The sequence below is a fragment of the Dermochelys coriacea genome, chromosome 4, assembly GCF_009764565.3.
Source record: "Dermochelys coriacea isolate rDerCor1 chromosome 4, rDerCor1.pri.v4, whole genome shotgun sequence".
In the NCBI taxonomy this organism is placed as follows: domain Eukaryota; kingdom Metazoa; phylum Chordata; order Testudines; family Dermochelyidae; genus Dermochelys; species Dermochelys coriacea.
The window spans coordinates 33,529,251-33,549,146 of record NC_050071.1 but is presented as its reverse complement, the minus strand read 5'-3'; the positions used below and the strand labels follow the sequence as shown (position 1 = coordinate 33,549,146).

Here is a 19,896-nt window from a genome sequence, read left to right as displayed (position 1 = left end):
TACATAAACCATTGCAGTAAATAATAATAATAAATAATAATAATAATAACAACAATAATAATGAGCAGTTATATAGTATCTTCATCCAAAGATCTCAAACATTAAGACTCACAATTCCTGTGACATGGGTAAGTATTATTTATTCACATTTTATATACAGGGATACTTAGACAGAGAGGTTAAGAGAAAACAATTTCAAACAAGGGTGCCTAAAGTTAGGAGTATATGCCCATATTTATGCACCTAAATGAAAGTAGTGTCATTTTCACAGATGAGTCACATCCGCAGCTCCCTTTGATCTTACTACATAAACATAGACTTAGGTGCGTATATTTTGACAACGTTGGCATCAGTGAGCTGTCTTAGGTCACATACAGAGTCAGTGGCAGACTTGGGAATGGAACCCCTCATTAGTCCTTGCTTCCATTCTCCTGCTCTAGCCATTGGCCTCTCAAGCAGCCAAAATCTCCTTGAAGTACTTTTCCATTTGTGTTTTCTCCTGCTGAAATTCTTTCATTTCCAATCCAGCTGACTCAGTGAGGGACTGAGAACACGCTCTAGCTATATAGTTTTTGCTTTTATCCTGTATTAGTTTTCATTCTTGAATGAAAGTGGATTATAAACACTTTGTGTCTTATCTGTGCTATTTCCAGTGTTATCCCTTAAAATGTTTAACTTGTGACTGTCTCTCAGCAGTTGCTTTGCCACTTTATAGCTATTAAAAGTCCTTGAGATTTCACAGTTGTACGTGCTGTGAGGGACAACAGCAATATCACTCATACGTGTCTATCAAAATGAGACCGCTCAGGTTTCGAGACATGAATCAGCCTTTCAGAAAATGGCCTTTTGTTTTCTCTTTGCCCTCTGAAGAGAGAGTTACAGTAAATATGAAAAGGAAACCAGGCTTTTAAAATATAAATCACCACGGCTCTTCATTCAGCTTTACTGAACCACAGGACAGCTAATCAAAAACTGGTGTTTTTATACTAGTAGTTAACATTTTTATTGTTTTATATAGTGCAAGACTATAATAATAATACTTAGCATTTATACTGTGCTTAAGCTCTTCAAAGTATGTTACAGATATTAGCTATTTTACTCAGTATGTGCATCAGTAGCATTCTGCTTTGAGACACAGGGTAAACTTACTGCACAGTGATCTCTTAATTTTCTTGATCGATCATAATTCATAATAATAATAAGGAAAGTGTCCAAATACAGGTTCTGTAAACAACGTCTACAGTTTTCACAGGGTTGACCTATTTACATGAATAAGTTGACTAGCAAAATTTTTCAAGTGAGAAATAGCATTTAATAATTTAGCTTCCTCCACTTTACTTTGGCGTTCCATTGAAGACAAGGTTCAGTGAAATGAAAGTACAAGAATTTTCAGAAGTCTACAAAGGCTATACATATAGAGTAAAGAACTGAGAACCAGAAGCACTCTGCCTGAGCCACTGGCTGATTCTGTGACTTTGGGCAAGTCCTATCAAACCCAGACACTCAGCTGAAAGCTGAGCAAAACACAGGAGAACCTCTTTGAAAGTTAGTTGCTTCATCAGAACTGACCTTTTCTGAGCAAATAAATTACAGCTCGTCTGACATTCTGTTACTTACAACCTTTAGCTGCATTAAAGCACCAAGTTAAAAACAGTGAAAATCTATGGAAAAGAGATGGATAGTCTGACATGTTAAACAAGATAAACTAATGGGTCACTGGATTCTTTGAGGTTGAATGTCATTAACACAAAAGCTTTGTCAATTAAGGCCTGACACTTGCCATCTGTAGTTATGGACCAAAAGGATCAGTGATGCTCTTTGATATGGCAAATAATTTTGAATGTGTCATAGACTTGGGGATATCAAAATATGAAGAGGCTTAGTGCTATACTCTAGCTTTCCACTGCACATCTCTTTAAAATTCCCTTTTGTTACAGCAGCTACATTATTGGTTGTAAAACTTTTCAAACAAATTAATAGGTTATTATGTTGTCTGAATAAATGGAAAGCAAATCCCTCATCTGCATTTCTTTGAAAGCAGAATTGTTCCTCTTTGAATAATACTGACTTATTGTCAATGGTTAAATTGGTATGCAGTGTCGCAAGACATATTTAATCTTGCTACAGTAATTGAGAGGTACTTTGAGAAGGTTCCAGGGTAATCATTCCTGAGTTTGTTATATCAGTTTCCTGAAAATATATGTACATAATAAGTGTGATCATTGTTTCCTTGTGAATTTTATATCAGGGTGATCCTGGATCTTCTGCTGCAGGAATTAAGGTAATGTCGTGTTTATAGTGGTCATTTTTTGCAGAATCCCTGTCACTTTATGCCACAACTCCTTTCTCCTCTTTTCTGACCTTGATTATTTTTTCACTTTCTCTGATCTTGTGGTTGTTTGTTTGTTTGTTTATTTAATGTTTCAATTAGGGAGAACCTGGAGAATCTGGTCGGCCAGGACAAAAGGTAATACATGAAAGCATTCAGTCCCTTTTTTCCTCACAATTAGACTTGCCATCAAATCTTGTTTATACAAAACATTAGTACTGGAGATTCCGTCTTGCACATAAATTGCTTGTTTGGTAATAGCAATGATTGCAAGATAGTGCAATTTAATTGATTGCTCGTGGTCTGTATACATTTTGTTTATGATCATTTTGAGTTTTGAAAAAAACTTTAATAAGAATGACACTGGGTAGAGTGAAAAGTGAGAATTAGAATAACCTACCCACTTTTTTTTACAGGGCACTTTTTTCCACATTGAAAGTTTGCACTATCTCAGCTGTCTGAAACTATCAAAGAAAGGCTCTGCTGTCTGAATGTTGACAACTTACCCTTGCATGTTTGACTAAATATTGACCTGCAGACTATTGTATGTTATTACACCTCATTAAGATGAAAGAAACATTGATTCTAGGGCTGGATGTTCTCTCTCACTTGTGCTGGTAGTGAGGAGCTAAACTGGTAGAAGCGGACACAAGCATTGAAAAGTTAAGAACAAGTAGCTCCACTATATGCTACCTCCCCCCCCCCCCCCCCAAGAAGCCTTTCCACTGGACACTGTGCAGCCAGAGCTTCCTTGGCAGGACATGTAGCGGGGAACAGCTGCTCAATATGGCATGATGCCCTCTTGGCCTAGGAAATTGGCAATAGGAAGTCAGTGGTGCACCAAGCAGCATTGCCTGCCCCCTCCATGCCTTTGACCCTTTTTCAGAGGATAGGATAGGATGCAGACACAGATGGGAAAGCTAGTGACTGTGTGTCTCCTCAAGGAGCCTGAAGGTGCTGGCAGAACACCAAAGAGAGGTTGGATTTTAACACTACAATCCTGGGAGGTGTGGGGTAGCAGTTTGGCTTCCCTCTGGAGTGTACAGTGTATCCTGGGAACAACGCTTCACCATCCCCATCTCTTGTAAAGTAAGAAACCTCTCCCCTATCCCAACAGGAGAACTGGAAATTTAATCTGCAAGGTACACTTTGGAGATTTTCCAGTACTCAGGTCAGGGGACAAGTACAATCATGTACTGTATATAGGGAATATCTGGCCAGCTATATTCTAAAACTCAGTTCCTTTTTATGGCCATATGGAATTCTGAGAAACCATTTTTTTAAATCAGTAAAAGAAAAAATTGCAGCTGAGTTTCTCTACTTGGCAGTTTTAATCGTAATGATTTGTAACAGACTCTATACAACTATTATGATATGCAAATTAAATGTGTTAGTAAAGCTCAGTTTCAAGTAGGAAAGCTAGTGAAAGCAGTTTTAACTAGCTAACCTATGGAATCATTGTGCATCATGTACTGCATGTTCTACTTGGATAAAAAACTATAGAATGCATTTTAAAAGTTTAGATTCATACTCTCATTTGCTGTCTGCCAGGCAGGGAACAACTAGCAGTGATTTATTAGCAAGATATTAATCTCACTGCCCAATGCAATCAGGTTTGATATAATAGATGTAATATAGAGAAATAATCAGTAGCCATGAACTCCACATTAATGTAGAGTTTTATAAGTGATGAGCTTGTCTTTGTGTGGTTGCATATGATGTTGTAGAAAGAAAGTGCCAGGCTTTTGTCTCAAACATTTACATTGCCCATAATATTTTGAATACTCATTCTCTCTCTGCATTTTATAGTTCTCTTTTTTTAAACTTACGAGTGAATTGGGGCATGATCCTTAAACATACTTCAGCACTTAGCTGTACCAGAAGGGACTGTGCACATTTCCTTACACTCCCTTCCAATGCACCTCAGTCTTGACCTCAGTACACCCTCCAGTTTCTGCATCAGGTCACACTTGAGCATATATTGCCAGTCAGACTAAAGTGAGTGATTGTTTTGTGATGTGGTCTAGTGGCTACTTTGAAACCACAGAACGTATTTTACTTGTGATCTACTATAAATCATATTTGAACTCAGTACTTTAGAGGCAAAAGGCTTGTGGATTTATGCATTGTGCCACTTAGCCCATATGTTTCCCTTCATTATGTTTCCCTTCATTCCCTTCACACACACACACACACACAATTATTTTCAAACCTTACAATCTGGATGCAAAAATATGTTCTCTGCGAGATCACTGTAAATGTAATACCAAAAAAATGATGTGAAGATAATACCGTAAATAAAAACAGTATCTCACTGAAATAAGATGAGCCAAAGTTTTAATGAGTAGATGCTGAGGTTCATAATCACTTGTATTTACATGAACATATCTGTCAATTGAGTGTGAAAAACAAACAGGTTATTACTCATAAAATACCTGTTTGCGTGTGCAATTAACCAGTTTCTTGCACAAATGCACATATATGGACTTCTGCTTCTGGTCTTTAAAAATGTTACCCTGTGAGAAAAATTCTCCTCTCTGATCCACGGTAAAGGTATTTTATTCACTGAAGTGCAGATCTCTCTTGTGTAGTTTGTAATCCATACTACGTGGAACTCCAACTCACACAAGTCTGAGTTCAGTATGTAGAACAAATGCAGAATGTGAGATAGAGATCTGAACTGCAGTGAATAAAAGACCTGTATTGTGGATCAGAGGGTAATTTTGCCTTATATTTTTACTTCCCTGTGAATAGACAATATGGGCTAAATCCTATAGTTCTTACTTAGGCAAAACTCCCATTGCAGACAATGTGAGCTTTTCTTGAATAAATAATAAGTATGAAATGAGGGTTTGACATTTCTTATATATACACCATGCATGTACAGATTAATGGATAAATACATATCCATCTACATTTACATATCACACTTTAAATGAGATTCACTATTTGAGTGTAAATATAATGAAGACACAAAACAACTAGCAATGAGAAACGTTTATATAGGCGTAAACTGTGTCAAATGTCAATTTCCCAGACTTTTGTTCTTTCCTATTATGAGGACACCTTCAGAATGTATATCTATTTTTACAGCACCCAGTGGGAATTTTCTCTGATTAAATACCAAGAATTTGATCCTCCATTAGTATTCACTAGAGTAGATATGTGTGGAAACCCACTGAAGTTCCAGATCTTAATGTAGTATTGGAGCCTTAGTCTTTACTCATGAAAAACTCCCATTGTGCACCATTAAATAATGAAAAGGATAGATCGAAGACATTAAGTTTTGGTCCATGTTGTGCATTTATTCATGTATCGATTCATATGGGAGGATATTTGTGTATGTCTGAAATACGTCTGTGTGTGAATATATGAAAAAAGGATAGGTGTGCCATATACATTATAGATGTAGCCCACGTACATTATATATGTTTTATAACAACTTAGAATATTTGACTGCTTTAGTTTGATAGACTGGAGTTTGTATTCAGCTTTTGTTTTTCTTTGGAGTAATTTAATCTCATAAATCATATCAAACATATATTTTGAAAAAAGTTAAGGAATGAAAATACTGTCCATTCAACTTCAATGAACTTCATAATAGAACACTAGTAATTGAAATGTATTTTTAATCTTGCCTTGAAGAGTACAGTTTAATCACTTTAGTTAGTTTACTTAGAATTTGAGTTCTCCAAGGAAGGGACTGTCTTTTTGTTACATGTGTGTGAAGTGCCTAGTACAGTAAGGTCCCGAGCCCTGACCATGGACTGTGCATGCCATGGCAATACAAATAAAATAATAATAAAAGATCTATTAATTATAATGATTAAACATTTCTATTTAGAACTGAATTTTACTTATTTTAAAACAGAAGGAGAAAAAGCCATGTCCACGTCAATGAAAGTAATTGACAGATTATAGTATTAATATCTTTGTTTCACTAGCATATCTGACTCTTCATGCAAGAAAAAAAAAGATGGAGTAGAACTTTTGGGCTAATACTATATCAAGAGTGAATGTAATACATCCTGTTCAGAGAATTACTCTTTAAACAGGAGTAATGGCTTAGTGTCTGTTAGGCAGTATATCAACTGGTAATAGAATCTGCTGAAAATGATATCCTGTCCTCCATTCCTTTATTGTATTTCACATTTAAAATTTCCAAAGTGGATTGTCCTTTTCAGTAGCTTCAGTCAGAAAGATTTGTTAAGATTCTGGAATGACTGAAATCTGCAAGGAAGATGGGCTTGGCTCCTCCTAAAATGTTTCAGAATTCTTTTGTTTGGCAAATCAATTTTCAAATCAGCTATTCTTTTTTTGGTTTTGTTGTGGCAGATTGTAAATTTGCTAGCAATTCTTCAAGTACGTTTTAATATTATTACCTAAAAATATAGTGCAGTTGCTTATGTAAGATGAGGAATTTGTGTGTGCTTGTAATCTCCACACACTGGCCCAAACCACAAAATTGAGATCTGGATTTCTGTAAAGTTCAGGAATGGATGAATCTAGAGTTTAGTTCAACCTGTTATAGAGGTAGGGACCAGCTACAAAGTTTGGGCCTGATCTTCCCTATAATTCAGGGATGTTCAGATCCTGGGCTTTGGTTCAGGTCTCTCTCTATGATGACTGGAAATCTACTGTCTGTCTAATTGTTTTGTCCTTGAAATCAAAATTATTACATGCATTATATTCCTAACGCCCTTTGATTTTTGGTATTAATCGTTTTCCTTCTCTTAAGAGGACATCATTTCAGCACCATTTCAACTAACTTCTTAGGATGATTGTATGTGTGTAAATGTTGTGCTTGTCCTTCTCTCCCATAGAAAAATATCAACTTCATTCCAAAATGAATGTGTTCAGTCTTCAATTCCTATTACACATTTTCTTCTTGAAAGTAGAGTATTTTGTTCTTTTTTATTGCAGTGCTAAATAAGCAGGGTATTTATTAGAAGTAGTTCTAGTTTATTTGCTTATGGTACTTTGTGGTGTTGTGGATGTGTACGTGTGTGTGCATTTACACTGAAATGTGGAAAGTGTTGATGGTTCTATAAAAATGATAGTTAATTGTAATTGAGTAATTCCCCTTAAAATGTACAAATTAAATTTAAATTTTTTGAGCCACATTTGTAGCTAAATGGACAGTTACACAGCACCCTATACAGCCAATAACTGAATAGGGGATAGAATTAAATATCTGTAATTGCAGTTTTGCAAATGCAGACTTATTGCAAATGCAGTAAATGTCAGTATTCATATTATTTAATTAATACTATTTATTCCCTCTTCTTTTGATAAAAATACTGGCCAGAATTTTCAACCTGTGTGCCTAGTTAAGCTCCTAAATCCACAGGAAATGTTTAGGTCCTTAAATGTAGATTTAAGAGACTAAATTTAGGCATTCCGTTTAAACATTTTAGTCATTTCTAGGTTAGCAAGCCCTTTAATGTACATTGTGTTGGCCTGAGTATCTGTGATCCCTGAAATGAATAGCAATCACATATAGAATGTGTGATTTCATACTATACCTACTACAGTGTATATACCTGGTTGTTTTCTGGATACCAATTGTAAATGAATATTGTTCTGTAATGTTATGTAATTTTCCTGTATAGGGTGAACCAGGTCTTCCTGGGCTTCCTGGACTCCCTGGGATAAAGGTAAATACAACCATAATATCTGTATAGTGGTACTTACATCTTCCTAAACATTTTTTATTTTAAAAAGGATTTTGTCACATGAAGGCCTTACACAGAAAATTGATCATCTATATATGAATGAATGAACAATATGCCTTACACTTTAATGTGCAGTAAAATGTCAGCTTACTTTGAAAAAAACCTTGGACTACTTTAAAAATAATGTCTTTTTTACATTTTTATTCAATTCAGGAGGCTTGTCATCAATGTTTGTTTGCAGTTTAATTAGTATTTGCCAGTAACAATAGCCTACAGAACCTGCAAAGCTAACAGCCAAAGAACTGTCTTCATTAGCCACAAATTGTGGAGAACCAGCTATGAGCAAAAATAGTCTCTGCTCTCATTGCTTTTTAGTAATTTCCACTGACAAGTCAAAATAGTTGAATAAGAATACTTTATCCACTATTACCATTAAGCAGTCAGACAATCTGTGGACCAATAACTGGTTTAACTGCTGACTTCCAGTCTGCCTGTTATATTTAGGCAAATTATTATAAAAGACATGCAGTCCGTTCAGCCCCAGCATTGCATTGGGAGTTGGTGCCAATTATACTGGAACTCAGTTTGATTCATACTGTATTATACTATAAAAAGTGAGCAGATTTAAATGTTATGAATGAGAGCTGACTGGGTTGGTTGCTTCTCTTTCATGGCAGGGGTTATTCTTTCAGACAATGAAACCTCTTAGAATTTCCTTATATTCCATTTTCATCATGGGCCTGTGAACAGCTGATGTAGAGCTTTTTATTTTCTCCCCACTGAATATAGGGGATGAAATCCTGCTTCCATCAAAGTAAAAACACCCTTTGAGCAGTGGGACCAAGCTTTTCTTCAAAGTGTGTAACATTTGCAGTAGCTTTCTCAGTGACAGTTGTCAAGTGCCATAATGTTTTAACTTAGTGTCCATTTTTCATTTGTGGAAAATAATAAGAGGAGTTGATTGGACATCTTACACATGCAAGAGCATGTGTGCTTATTTTAAAATGTGGACTTACGTGTCTTAATACTGAAAGGTGCAGGACCTAGAGATAGAAATTATGTTAGGTCCTGTGTGTTCTGTAAGAAAGAACCATGATTTACTGTGTTGTGAAAGATCATGTTGCAAATGGATGCTTCAGAATGGTTAAATTTATAGTGTAGATGGGACCTTAATATATACGAAGAAACACTTTTAGCGATTGTCTCTATCTACTTTGGAAAGTCAGTATAACATTTGTTTTGTAGTGTGTCCTAAGTTCAGTTGGAGGTCACTGCCAGCAGATTAAGAGCAGTTATCAAAACTGGCTTTGGGTACTGAAAAACCTGAGATTGAGGCAACCAAGCTAGAAGATCTTATTATGGTAACATCTTCTGGAGGCTAGCAGAATGAGCACTTTTGAGATAGCTCCCATTGCAACATATACATTTTAATGAGGAGAAAGATGAAGCTCATTGGAAAAAATCGGAGTCACATCTCCTAGTACGGATTCAGTTCCTAGAAAGGAATATTCTTTTTTTTCTTGATTTTTTAAGGGGACCATCCACAATAATGAATTCTCTTTCGAGCACCCTTTGACTCATGGTTATTGATACTATACTATGACAGGTGATCTGCAAAGAATCCAATGACTGTCACTGACAGCTGGACCCCAAAAAATCTAAAACTAATTTAAACATGTCTCTCAGGGAATGTCTAGTTGAACATTTAGTGTGCGGCAAGCTGGGGTGTGAATCTACAGGGCTGCAGCCTGCCGTGCGCTGTCTGTATGGACCCTGCTGTAGCACACTAAAAATTCCCTAGTGCACTTTTTATACGGCTGTTTCAAACTTATGAGAAAGCTGTCACCTTCAGCCTTTATTTGTGCTTTTGTCTCTTCACATACTATCGTTTGGAGATGATGGCAGCACAAAGAGGGTGGTAGATAGGTCCACTTGAGAGACAAAAGATTAATGATGTGAGAAATGGGGGGAGCATGAAGTTCTGGATATTGTGGAATAGATGTTTTCCAGCATTAAGCCTCTGGGGTGATGCTGACTTCTGCTGGAATAATGTAGGGTTCAGTGGTAGAATTCATACCTGCCACATAGGAGGCCCAGGTTCAATTCCCAGCCAGTTCAATACTGAACTCTAGGTGTTCATATACTATGGTATAAGGATCTATATAGAACAGACCAGGGCCCTGGTGGTGAAAAGCCTGCCTGGATGTGTGTGGCATTGTTTGAGATGCCTTTGAATGCTGTTTCACTGGGAAGCCTGCAGACAGCAATTGCCACCCCAAAGGTGGGAAGCAGTGGTAGGACAGGTACTGGCATTGTATCTAAAATGCACAGATTCTTATGGAGCATTGAATGCCATTTAAACCCTCAGGGGAGCATGGCACTATCAGTGGAAAACTGAATCCCCAAGAGAGGATCAAGAGAACATTAAGTGATAGGAAGTTACCTTGGATGAGCTAGTCAAGTGAATGAAGAAATAATAAAGGTACATGTATATTGCCTTTATCAAATTTACAGTAACATGGGCTACATCCGTGTTTATTATGGAGAAGGATGCAGATGACTGAGGAGCATGTGTTACAAATCCCCTTGGAATTGGCTGGTAGTCTACGAACTGATACACATAGGCTTCTTCATAGCATATAAGAAGCAGGGCAGGGGAGGCTTTCTCTTGTGCCACCAAATTTTAAGAAAGCTTCACTTAATGTCTTCCATTCTTGTAACTCTGATGGAGAAGAGAAGTACAAAACATCTAGGCATTCTCCTGTTTTATGGATATCATGTGATAAATATGAGGTATAACCTCTTCTGTTCCTTAAATGTGTCATTTCATCTACAAATTCTTCTCAGCTAATCTCCTCTGAACCTATCCACTGTGGCAGGCTGTATAATAAAACACAGTATGCAACTGTAAATAGCAAGTACACTGTTTATGGCACAAGTTTGAAAGCAATCTTTGTGTAAACTTTTAAACTCAAAGGTCATTTCAATCAGTGAACCTTTCAAGCTGCCTCTTATCTTTCTTGTGCTGGATGTGATACATTTGTAAAGGGATCCATTAAGATCATTTGGAAAGAGTAGCTAAAGTCACTTACAACATTAATAAGCATCAGTCAGTAGAAAAGTTTCAACTTCATAATGTGCAATTATTCAATTAGTTATTTAATGCAGCAGTTCAGCGTACCTTCAAGATAGCCAGTTAGAGATTAATTGAACATGATTGCAATCTGAATGAGTGGCAGCATCTGAAAGGTACATTAGTATCTTGTGTGAATTCAGTTTACGTTATTAATTATACTCCTTGGCTAATTCACTATATGCATATGGATGTTTTGGGAGTGGTTCCTGATCTCTTTCATCCCTTTCATTATCAATGGTGCCACAGAAAGTACAGAACTTCAGTCAGTTATTTCCAGGACTGTGGTGAAGCCAGCTGTGACATATTGTAGAAACTTTTCTTGACCATCTGTTGCTGTTTAGGAATGGCTGGAAACTTAATGAGCATCTGAATGTTTTCCACCATGTCATTCAGGAAAATGAGTAAAGCACCTAAACACAGAATATTGACTCATCTCTGTGACATCTCATGTTACCCTTTAGTAAGACCCTATTACTGATGCCAAAAGGATGCAGAATATTTTCAGGACAACAAAAATGTAGTAACTTTGTTTTATCCTACTCTTCAAGAAGTCATAAAAAATACATACAAAACGGCTCACCTATTGAAATTGGAGGCATTTGTAATTTCATTCATTTGTGATTTCTAGACCTTCTCGCAAGGTATTCTATTGGCCTGGTTCAATTTTGTTGCATTTAATCAATACAGTCATTAAATTTTACATCATCCCAGCTTAACCTTTACCAGAAGATGAGCTGTTTGCAATAGTTGGCCCAATATAGTATATTGTGTGAGAACAACATTAACAACAACAACATTAGACATGATCTGTCTTCTTGTTCCTCTCATTTTATGAGACAAATACTGGGGCAAATCTTGAGGTCCCAGCTGAATTTTTAATCAGCCCTTATCCAAGCAAACTCTCATTGAAGGAAAAAGAAAAGAAGTACTTGTGACACCTTAGAGACTAACAAATTTATTTGAGCATAAGCTTTCGTGAGCTACAGTGGAAAATGCATCCGATGAAGTGAGCTGTAGCTCACGAAAGCTTATGCTCAAATAAATTTGTTAGTCTCTAAGGTGCCACAAGTACTCCTTTTCTTTTTGCAAATACAGACTAACACGGCTGCTACTCTGAAACCTCTCATTGAAGGATTTGGCTTCTCTGCCCTACTTGTTTTGTGACAGGGAGAGACCTTCATATAAGAGTTTGCTCTGTTCTCAACTCTGAGAGAGACTATAGAATTGCCAACTCAGTCACCTACATCTTTCTACATAGTTGCTTATATAGGCCATGTGATTTTGATCCAAGCCAACATACTCTTTTCCCAGCGGCATGACATCATTAGAAATTTTGCCTGAGTAAGGATTCAGTAAAAACTGGCTAAGGACCTCAGGATCTGTCCCATGTTTGCTTTCATAGAATCATAGAATCATAGAATATCAGGGTTGGAAGGGACCCCAGAAGGTCATCTAGTCCAACCCCCTGCTCAAAGCAGGACCAAGTCCCAGTTAAATCATCCCAGCCAGGGCTTTGTCAAGCCTGACCTTAAAAACCTCTAAGGAAGGAGATTCTACCACCTCCCTAGGTAACGCATTCCAGTGTTTCACCACCCTCTTAGTGAAAAAGTTTTTCCTAATATCCAATCTAAACCTCCCCCATTGCAACTTGAGACCATTACTCCTCGTTCTGTCATCTGCTACCATTGAGAACAGTCTAGAGCCATCCTCTTTGAAACCCCCTTTCAGGTAGTTGAAAGCAGCTATCAAATCCCCCCTCATCTTCTCTTCTGCAGACTAAACAATCCCAGCTCCCTCAGCCTCTCCTCATAAGTCATGTGCTCTAGACCCCTAATCATTTTTGTTGCCCTTCGTTGTACTCTTTCCAATTTATCCACATCCTTCCTGTAGTGTGGGGCCCAAAACTGGACACAGTACTCCAGATGAGGCCTCACCAGTGTCGAATAGAGGGGAACGATCACGTCCCTCGATCTGCTCGCTATGCCCCTACTTATACAACCCAAAATGCCATTGGCCTTCTTGGCAACAAGGGCACACTGCTGACTCATATCCAGCTTCTCGTCCACTGTCACCCCTAGGTCCTTTTCCGCAGAACTGCTGCCGAGCCATTCGGTCCCTAGTCTGTAGCGGTGCATTGGATTCTTCCATCCTAAGTGCAGGACCCTGCACTTATCCTTATTGAACCTCATTAGATTTCTTTTGGCCCAATCCTCCAATTTGTCTAGGTCCTTCTGTATCCTATCCCTCCCCTCCAGCGTATCTACCACTCCTCCCAGTTTAGTATCATCCGCAAATTTGCTGAGAGTGCAATCCACACCATCCTCCAGATCATTTATGAAGATATTGAACAAAACGGGCTTTACCTAAAGCAACGACAATTCCAACCTACATTTATGTTTTGTATTTGAATTTCATTTTTTCTCTCTCTTACCATATCTCAGAATCTTGTTCCTTGCTTGCACAGTAGGACTTAGTGGCCTAAGAATCATGTTTGAAATACTTAAAACTTTTCAGAACCAAAGTTTTAAGTTCTGGAAGAGTCAAATAAACTTTGCATCCAAGAGAAAAGTGACTCCCATGCAGACAAAACTTTAAAAACAAAAGCCAAAATTTTCAAACCTGGGTGCCTAGAGTTAGGATCCTAAATCCCTTATTTAGATGCTATTGAACTGGCTTGCCATAGAGATGCTTACTCTCTATTCTCTTTTCCTTTGGCCTGGTCTGTTAAATCCTTGCTCTGTTTTTTGGTATTAGAGGAGCTGACGGGTTTCCAAGGCATGGTAGATCCTTTGCCTGGTTTTCTTTAGAGAGGAATCCACAAGCCATTCCTGTGTTCTTCAGGTTTTCCTTTCTCTCTTTAAAAAAATTCACAACAGGTCTTATATTTTCCATGGTGTCTCCCTTACTGGGAAGAAGGGAACTCTCTGCTCCCATTTCACGCATGCGTTGCTGCCAAGCGTACAACTCTTATTAGTCCTAGAGAGTTCCTTCCAAAAATTCCTTCTTTCTGGGCAGAAATCAGAAAAAAGATCAGGGCTGGATCTTGAACACCTCTAAACAGAGCAGTTCACCTTGTGACTGGCATCTAAATAAAAATCCTTTGATTTTCAGAAGTGCTGAACAGCTCACTGAAGTCACTGAAAACTGAAGAAATTCAACCCCAAACTATCTTTTGTGAACACTTGCACAGCTTCCTAATATGCATGTGCCCACATTTGAAATCCCTGGTGAAATACACAGGTTGGTTAACTCCTACCCTTTCCTCATCCAAATAATGATGTCCTGGGGGTAGGTTATCTCTGGGAGTAGAAAAAATAGATAGTGCATGCAGGTCAAATGCTGCAGAGTAGAGTTCAATGAAATGTTGTCGTGATAAAATAGACAGTGGCAGGAAGTAATATCAGGAGGGTTTATACTGTTTGTTACATTGATTTATAGACCTGCTTTCAAAAGTAGGTACATGGAGTTATATGTACAAAAATAATACACAGTAGTACACCTAATTTGAATATGCAGTTACCAGGATTGTAATAGATGCATACATCAGATAGTTGGATGCACAGAAAGTAGTTATACAACTAACTACATTTGCATGCCCACTTATCTAATTTCCTTATGTCATTATGGCAATTGCACAAATTAGGCATGTAATTGCCCAGACCTAATTTTGAAAATCAAGCCCAGAATATGAACTCCTCATTGACAATGGACTGTGAATGAACGACTAACTGTTGCAGGTGGCAAGAGCATTTACTATGGCATTCCTCAAGATATATGCAATTCTTTGTAATCCATCAGAAACAATATCTTCTAAATCCACAAAAGCCAGGATTTCTTTCCTGGAAAAGACACTAATGTATTTGGGAAGTGAGAAAAGGGTAAAACATAAGTAACTGAAACACAGGATGTGAATTCTGTTTCCCCAAAAGCTGTTATAGGTTAAAAGATGGATTTGGTAGAGGGAAACTGGTTTACAGTGTCTTTTAATTTGCTTCTTTGTGCCGGATAAAGTCAGTCCAAATTTAGAATCCAGTTGAGTAATCTGAGAGTCCAATTAGCAGACCCATGTATTCAGAAATCAGGATTTTATCAGCCATAATGGAGACCTCAAATCAGTAAACTGAAAACACTCTTATGATGTAATGCCACCATAGAAAATGTTTTCTTGATTTTACATAGTCATAAATGAGTAAAAACAGTTGCAGTTCATTTTTAATATTAGCAACAAAAGCCCCTTAAATTTATCATCTAACTTGGTTCTAGAGGAAAACAATTTTTTGGAAAGACTATAGAGTCTCATTCTTTTCTTCTAATAATTTAGCAGATCAATCATTGCAAAAGTTGGCTGCCTTTATGAAAAAACAAGGCTCTTATTACAACAAATATTTTCACTGTAATCCTCAAAAGCAGGTATCGTGCTGACTTGAATTCTAATTAGCCTTTAAGTAAGAAGTATTCTGTATGACTAATGCATGCAAAATCATGACATATTCATCAGAATTATTGCTGATACTTTTAGCACCCTTGCAAATCAGCACATATTTTTCAAGCACCACTGTACTTCTGTTAAAATGAAAATTGGACTCACTAAAAGGCAATAAATGTTGTAGAAAACGGAGTCTGGTTATAAGCTGAAGCTTTGGGTTTTTAGGCAGGTTAAAAAATAATACATTTTGCCTCTAACGAATCATAAAAACTGAACAAATGGTCATAAATACAAATCCAGAGATATTTTTCCAAGTTAAGAAGTTGATTAGGCAACTGGGTTGATCAGAAAGTCAAAATATGGTTTCATGGGTGATGACGGAGCCGGGGAGCCTGTGCAATGGGGCACCTATGGAGCCAATTCTGAATTAGTGTCAGAAATCAAAACAAAGGTCTAAGAAAACGTGGATTATTGTTTATGGGGTTTACCTTTACCCCCTTCATTTCCTTACTGTAAGCTCACTATTGTAGTCCTTCTGAAAGCAAAATAGGAACTAAAAGATAGCAGATGCCAGTGTCTGAGACTGAACAGAGGAGGCAGTGGCACAAATTCAGGCCTGATGTACTTCATTGCTTTAATTGAAGTTGCTTTATTTTGTTCTTTTTAATCTCAGTCTGCCTATAAATCTCTTAATAGCATAAAGGAAGGAATACAGCTCATATTGTTTCTATTTTAAATATGCCTAGGCGTGAGTCATGAGAGTCTTTTAGGGCTGGCACATCTCTATGTATGATGGGCTAACATATATATCTGGTCGACTGGATAAAATGAGGATATTCAGTTTGCACAGTCCATAGCTCTCCCTGCTAATAGGAGCACAAATGGAAGAGGGCATTGAAAAAATGGATTGGACCTTCTCTGCAGTGGGCTATCTTGGGTCTGGGGCTCTGCAGTGTGCATGGGGGTGGGGAGGGTGGTACGTTGCTGAGCAGGGGGCTGGTGGGTCGTGGAGGATCCTCCGTATGCAGCCATTAGCAGAGAACTCCAAAGCATATAGCTACAGACGTTCATGCTGGGAGCAATATTAACTTTAAAGAGGGGTTTGCAATAAAGCGCTGGGGTGGTAGAGTGAGTGGTTTGTCAAATGGGAAGGACAAGTGCCTGGCAGGTTTGACTGGGGGTCTGTAAGGCTTAAGCCTGTATTCCTTGGAGATTCCTGGTCTAAATATCCTTTGCCCTCCCACTTCCATGTAACTACCATAAACGCTTCAGACCGAGGAACCTCTGATCACTATAACACAGCTTCACATGGTGTTCTGGGAGGGTCTTTGCCCTGGCAAGATTTTTTTCTATTGCAGGGAGAATTGGGCCCATATTTTTTTATTGTGTTACACAAGTATTTCAATGAGAGAATTAAAATACCTTTAAATTCCCCAATAATATAATTTCTGCATCACTGACTGCTGGAGGTCAAAAATATGCAGTGTTGTTGTGGCGGCATTCGTCCCAGGGTATTAGAGAGACAAGGTAGGTGAGTTAATATCTTTTATTGGACCAACTTTTGTTGGTGAGAGAGATAAACTTTCAAGCTTAAGCATCTCTCTCACCACCAACAGAAGGTCAAAGATGTCAGCAAATTTTTAAAAAGTTGTCAGACTCTTTGGTACAATTTTTTTTTAAGCTTCAGTTTATTTGTGCATACATAGTTCTGACTGAGAAAGAAATTATGTCATTAAAACATTAATGATAAAAGCAAAGCCCTAGTTACTCCTTTGCAACCAAATGTATACTACTTACCAACAGTTGTTGCATATATATTTAGTTTATGTGTTATTCTAAGCAGCATATTTATATTATTTTTAAAGTCCATATGCTATAGAAATATTTTCCAGGCACCTGATGCAGAGTAGACCTATTTAAAGTGTTAAGTGTTAAATAATTCTGTTGATCTGCTGTGAGATGACGACACAACCTAAGTCAATAAGTGGTTAGAAATCTACAGCTAATAAGTTGCAGTGTAAATCCTTCAACAAATTACTGGTGATTAAAATGCCGTTAGCACAACAGGTGGTGTTTTCACCATTAGGGGGCTAAAAACAAAGTACAAATTTGCAACGTACGGCAAGCAAGATACCCACAGTAAATGGTGTTGCTCTTACCCTTAGCCTCTCATATTAAAGCTTGTCTCCACTTCCTCCCATAAAAGTTTTGATAAATGTGAAACAGCCACTGAAGAATTTGTCTAGATAATAATTTTCGTAAAAAAAGTAGACTGTCTTCAAAGAAAAGTTTAACATAATTACAAGCTTTGCTATTGCTGAATCTGAAAGCCCTTTTAAGTATAAAATATTAGCTAAATATCTATCTAGCTTACATTCTGTTAGATGTCTGACACACCATTTGTTTCAATGGACTAACACATTTTTTCATTTTGATGTCCCGTGTTTACCTGATTAGGAGCTAAAATAATACTAACAAGGTTTGCAAAAAGTATCTTTGTAATTTGTCATTTGCCGAGATAGCAACTCTGCATTGCATGAACACTCATAGTAAAAACAAAGAGGTATAGATTATTGTTTCTGGTGGTTTGATGTGATCACATTCAACCAACTAACAAGTGTAAACTCCTCAGGCACTATACAGCCTTAAAATGGACTCACAGACAGTCCCCTGCGGCTTTCTGAACTATCTTGCCACCCAGGCAAGCTTGATGCTGTGATAGATGGTCATTTTACACCAAAGATTACAAAATATTCAGGGTACTCCAAGTCCCAAAGGACCAGTCACTTACCCCAGGTCAATTTGCACCTTAGATCTCACACCATAGACAACACTTGTAGACAAACCTCTAGTAAATTAATTAAAGGTTTATTAACTGATGCCATGTCAACACCACCACTTATGTCAGCAAAACTTAAGTCCCTCAGAGGCGTGAAAAAAACGCTCCCCTGAGCAATGCAAGTTTCACTGGCATAAATGGTAGTGTGCATAGCACTGTGTTGGCGGGAGAGCTTCTCCCACCGATAAAGCTACCTCCGCTCCTTGGGTATGGTTTAATTATATCGACATGAGACCTCCCGTCGGCATAGAGCAGCTACACGAGAGAACTTACAGCAGCTCAGCTGCCTCGGTACAGCTGTGCCACTGTAAGGTCTTTAGAAAAGGAGTACTTGTGGCACCTTAGAGACTAACAAATTTATTAGAGCATAAGCTTTCGTGAGCTACAGCTCACTTCATCGGATGCATTTGGTGGAAAAAACAGAGGAGAGATTTATATACACATACACAGAGAACATGAAACAATGGGTTTATCATACACACTGTAAGGAGAGTGATCACTTAAGATAAGCCATCACCAACAGCAGGGGGGGGAAGGAGGAAAACCTTTCATGGTGACAAGCAGGTAGGCTAATTCCAGCAGTTAACAAGAATATCAGAGGAACAGTGGGGGGGTGGGGGTGGGAGGGAGAAATACCATGGGGAAATAGTTTTACTTTGTGTAATGACTCATCCATTCCCAGTCTCTATTCAAGCCTAAGTTAATTGTATCCAGTTTGCAAATTAATTCCAATTCAGCAGTCTCTCGTTGGAGTCTGTTTTTGAAGATTTTTTGTTGAAGTATAGCCACTCTTAGGTCTGTGATCGAGGTGACCAGAGAGATTGAAGTGTTCTCCAACTGGTTTTTGAATGTTATAATTCTTGACGTCTGATTTGTGTCCATTCATTCTTTTACGTAGAGACTGTCCAGTTTGGCCAATGTACATGGCAGAGGGGCATTGCTGGCACATGATGGCATATATCACATTGGTAGATGACTTAGAACAACGCTTCCTCAGCTCTCGTCCCCTAATGCCCCTACTCTACTTGCGCTACATTGATGACATCTTCATCATCTGGACCCATGGAAAAGAAGCTCTTGAGGAATTCCACCATGATTTCAACAATTTCCATCCCACCATCAACCTCAGCCTGGACCAGTCCACACAAGAGATCCACTTCCTGGACACTACGGTGCTAATAAGCGATGGTCACATAAACACCACCCTATATCGGAAACCTACTGACCGCTATTCCTACCTACATGCCTCTAGCTTTCATCCAGATCATACCACTCGATCCATTGTCTACAGCCAAGCGCTACGATATAACCGCATTTGCTCCAACCCCTCAGACAGAGACAAACACCTACAAGATCTCTATCATGCATTCCTACAACTACAGTACCCACCTGCTGAAGTGAAGAAACAGATTGACAGAGCCAGAAGAGTACCCAGAAGTCACCTACTACAGGACAGGCCCAACAAAGAAAAGAACAGAACGCCACTAGCCA

General features: G+C 38.1%; 1 protein-coding gene across 5 annotated transcripts in view; it reads left to right on the top strand.

The window, feature by feature from the left end:
* COL25A1 (collagen type XXV alpha 1 chain) overlaps positions 1 to 19,896 on the top strand; it is a 425,450-nt gene that overhangs the window by 337,304 nt on the left and 68,250 nt on the right. For all 5 annotated transcript variants that reach the window (XM_043513316.1, XM_043513314.1, XM_043513315.1 and 2 more), the window contains exons 16-18: positions 2,249 to 2,281; positions 2,432 to 2,467; positions 7,942 to 7,986. In XM_043513316.1, the coding sequence (XP_043369251.1) occupies positions 2,249 to 2,281; positions 2,432 to 2,467; positions 7,942 to 7,986 (114 nt within the window). The remainder of the gene's footprint in view (positions 1 to 2,248; positions 2,282 to 2,431; positions 2,468 to 7,941; positions 7,987 to 19,896) is intronic.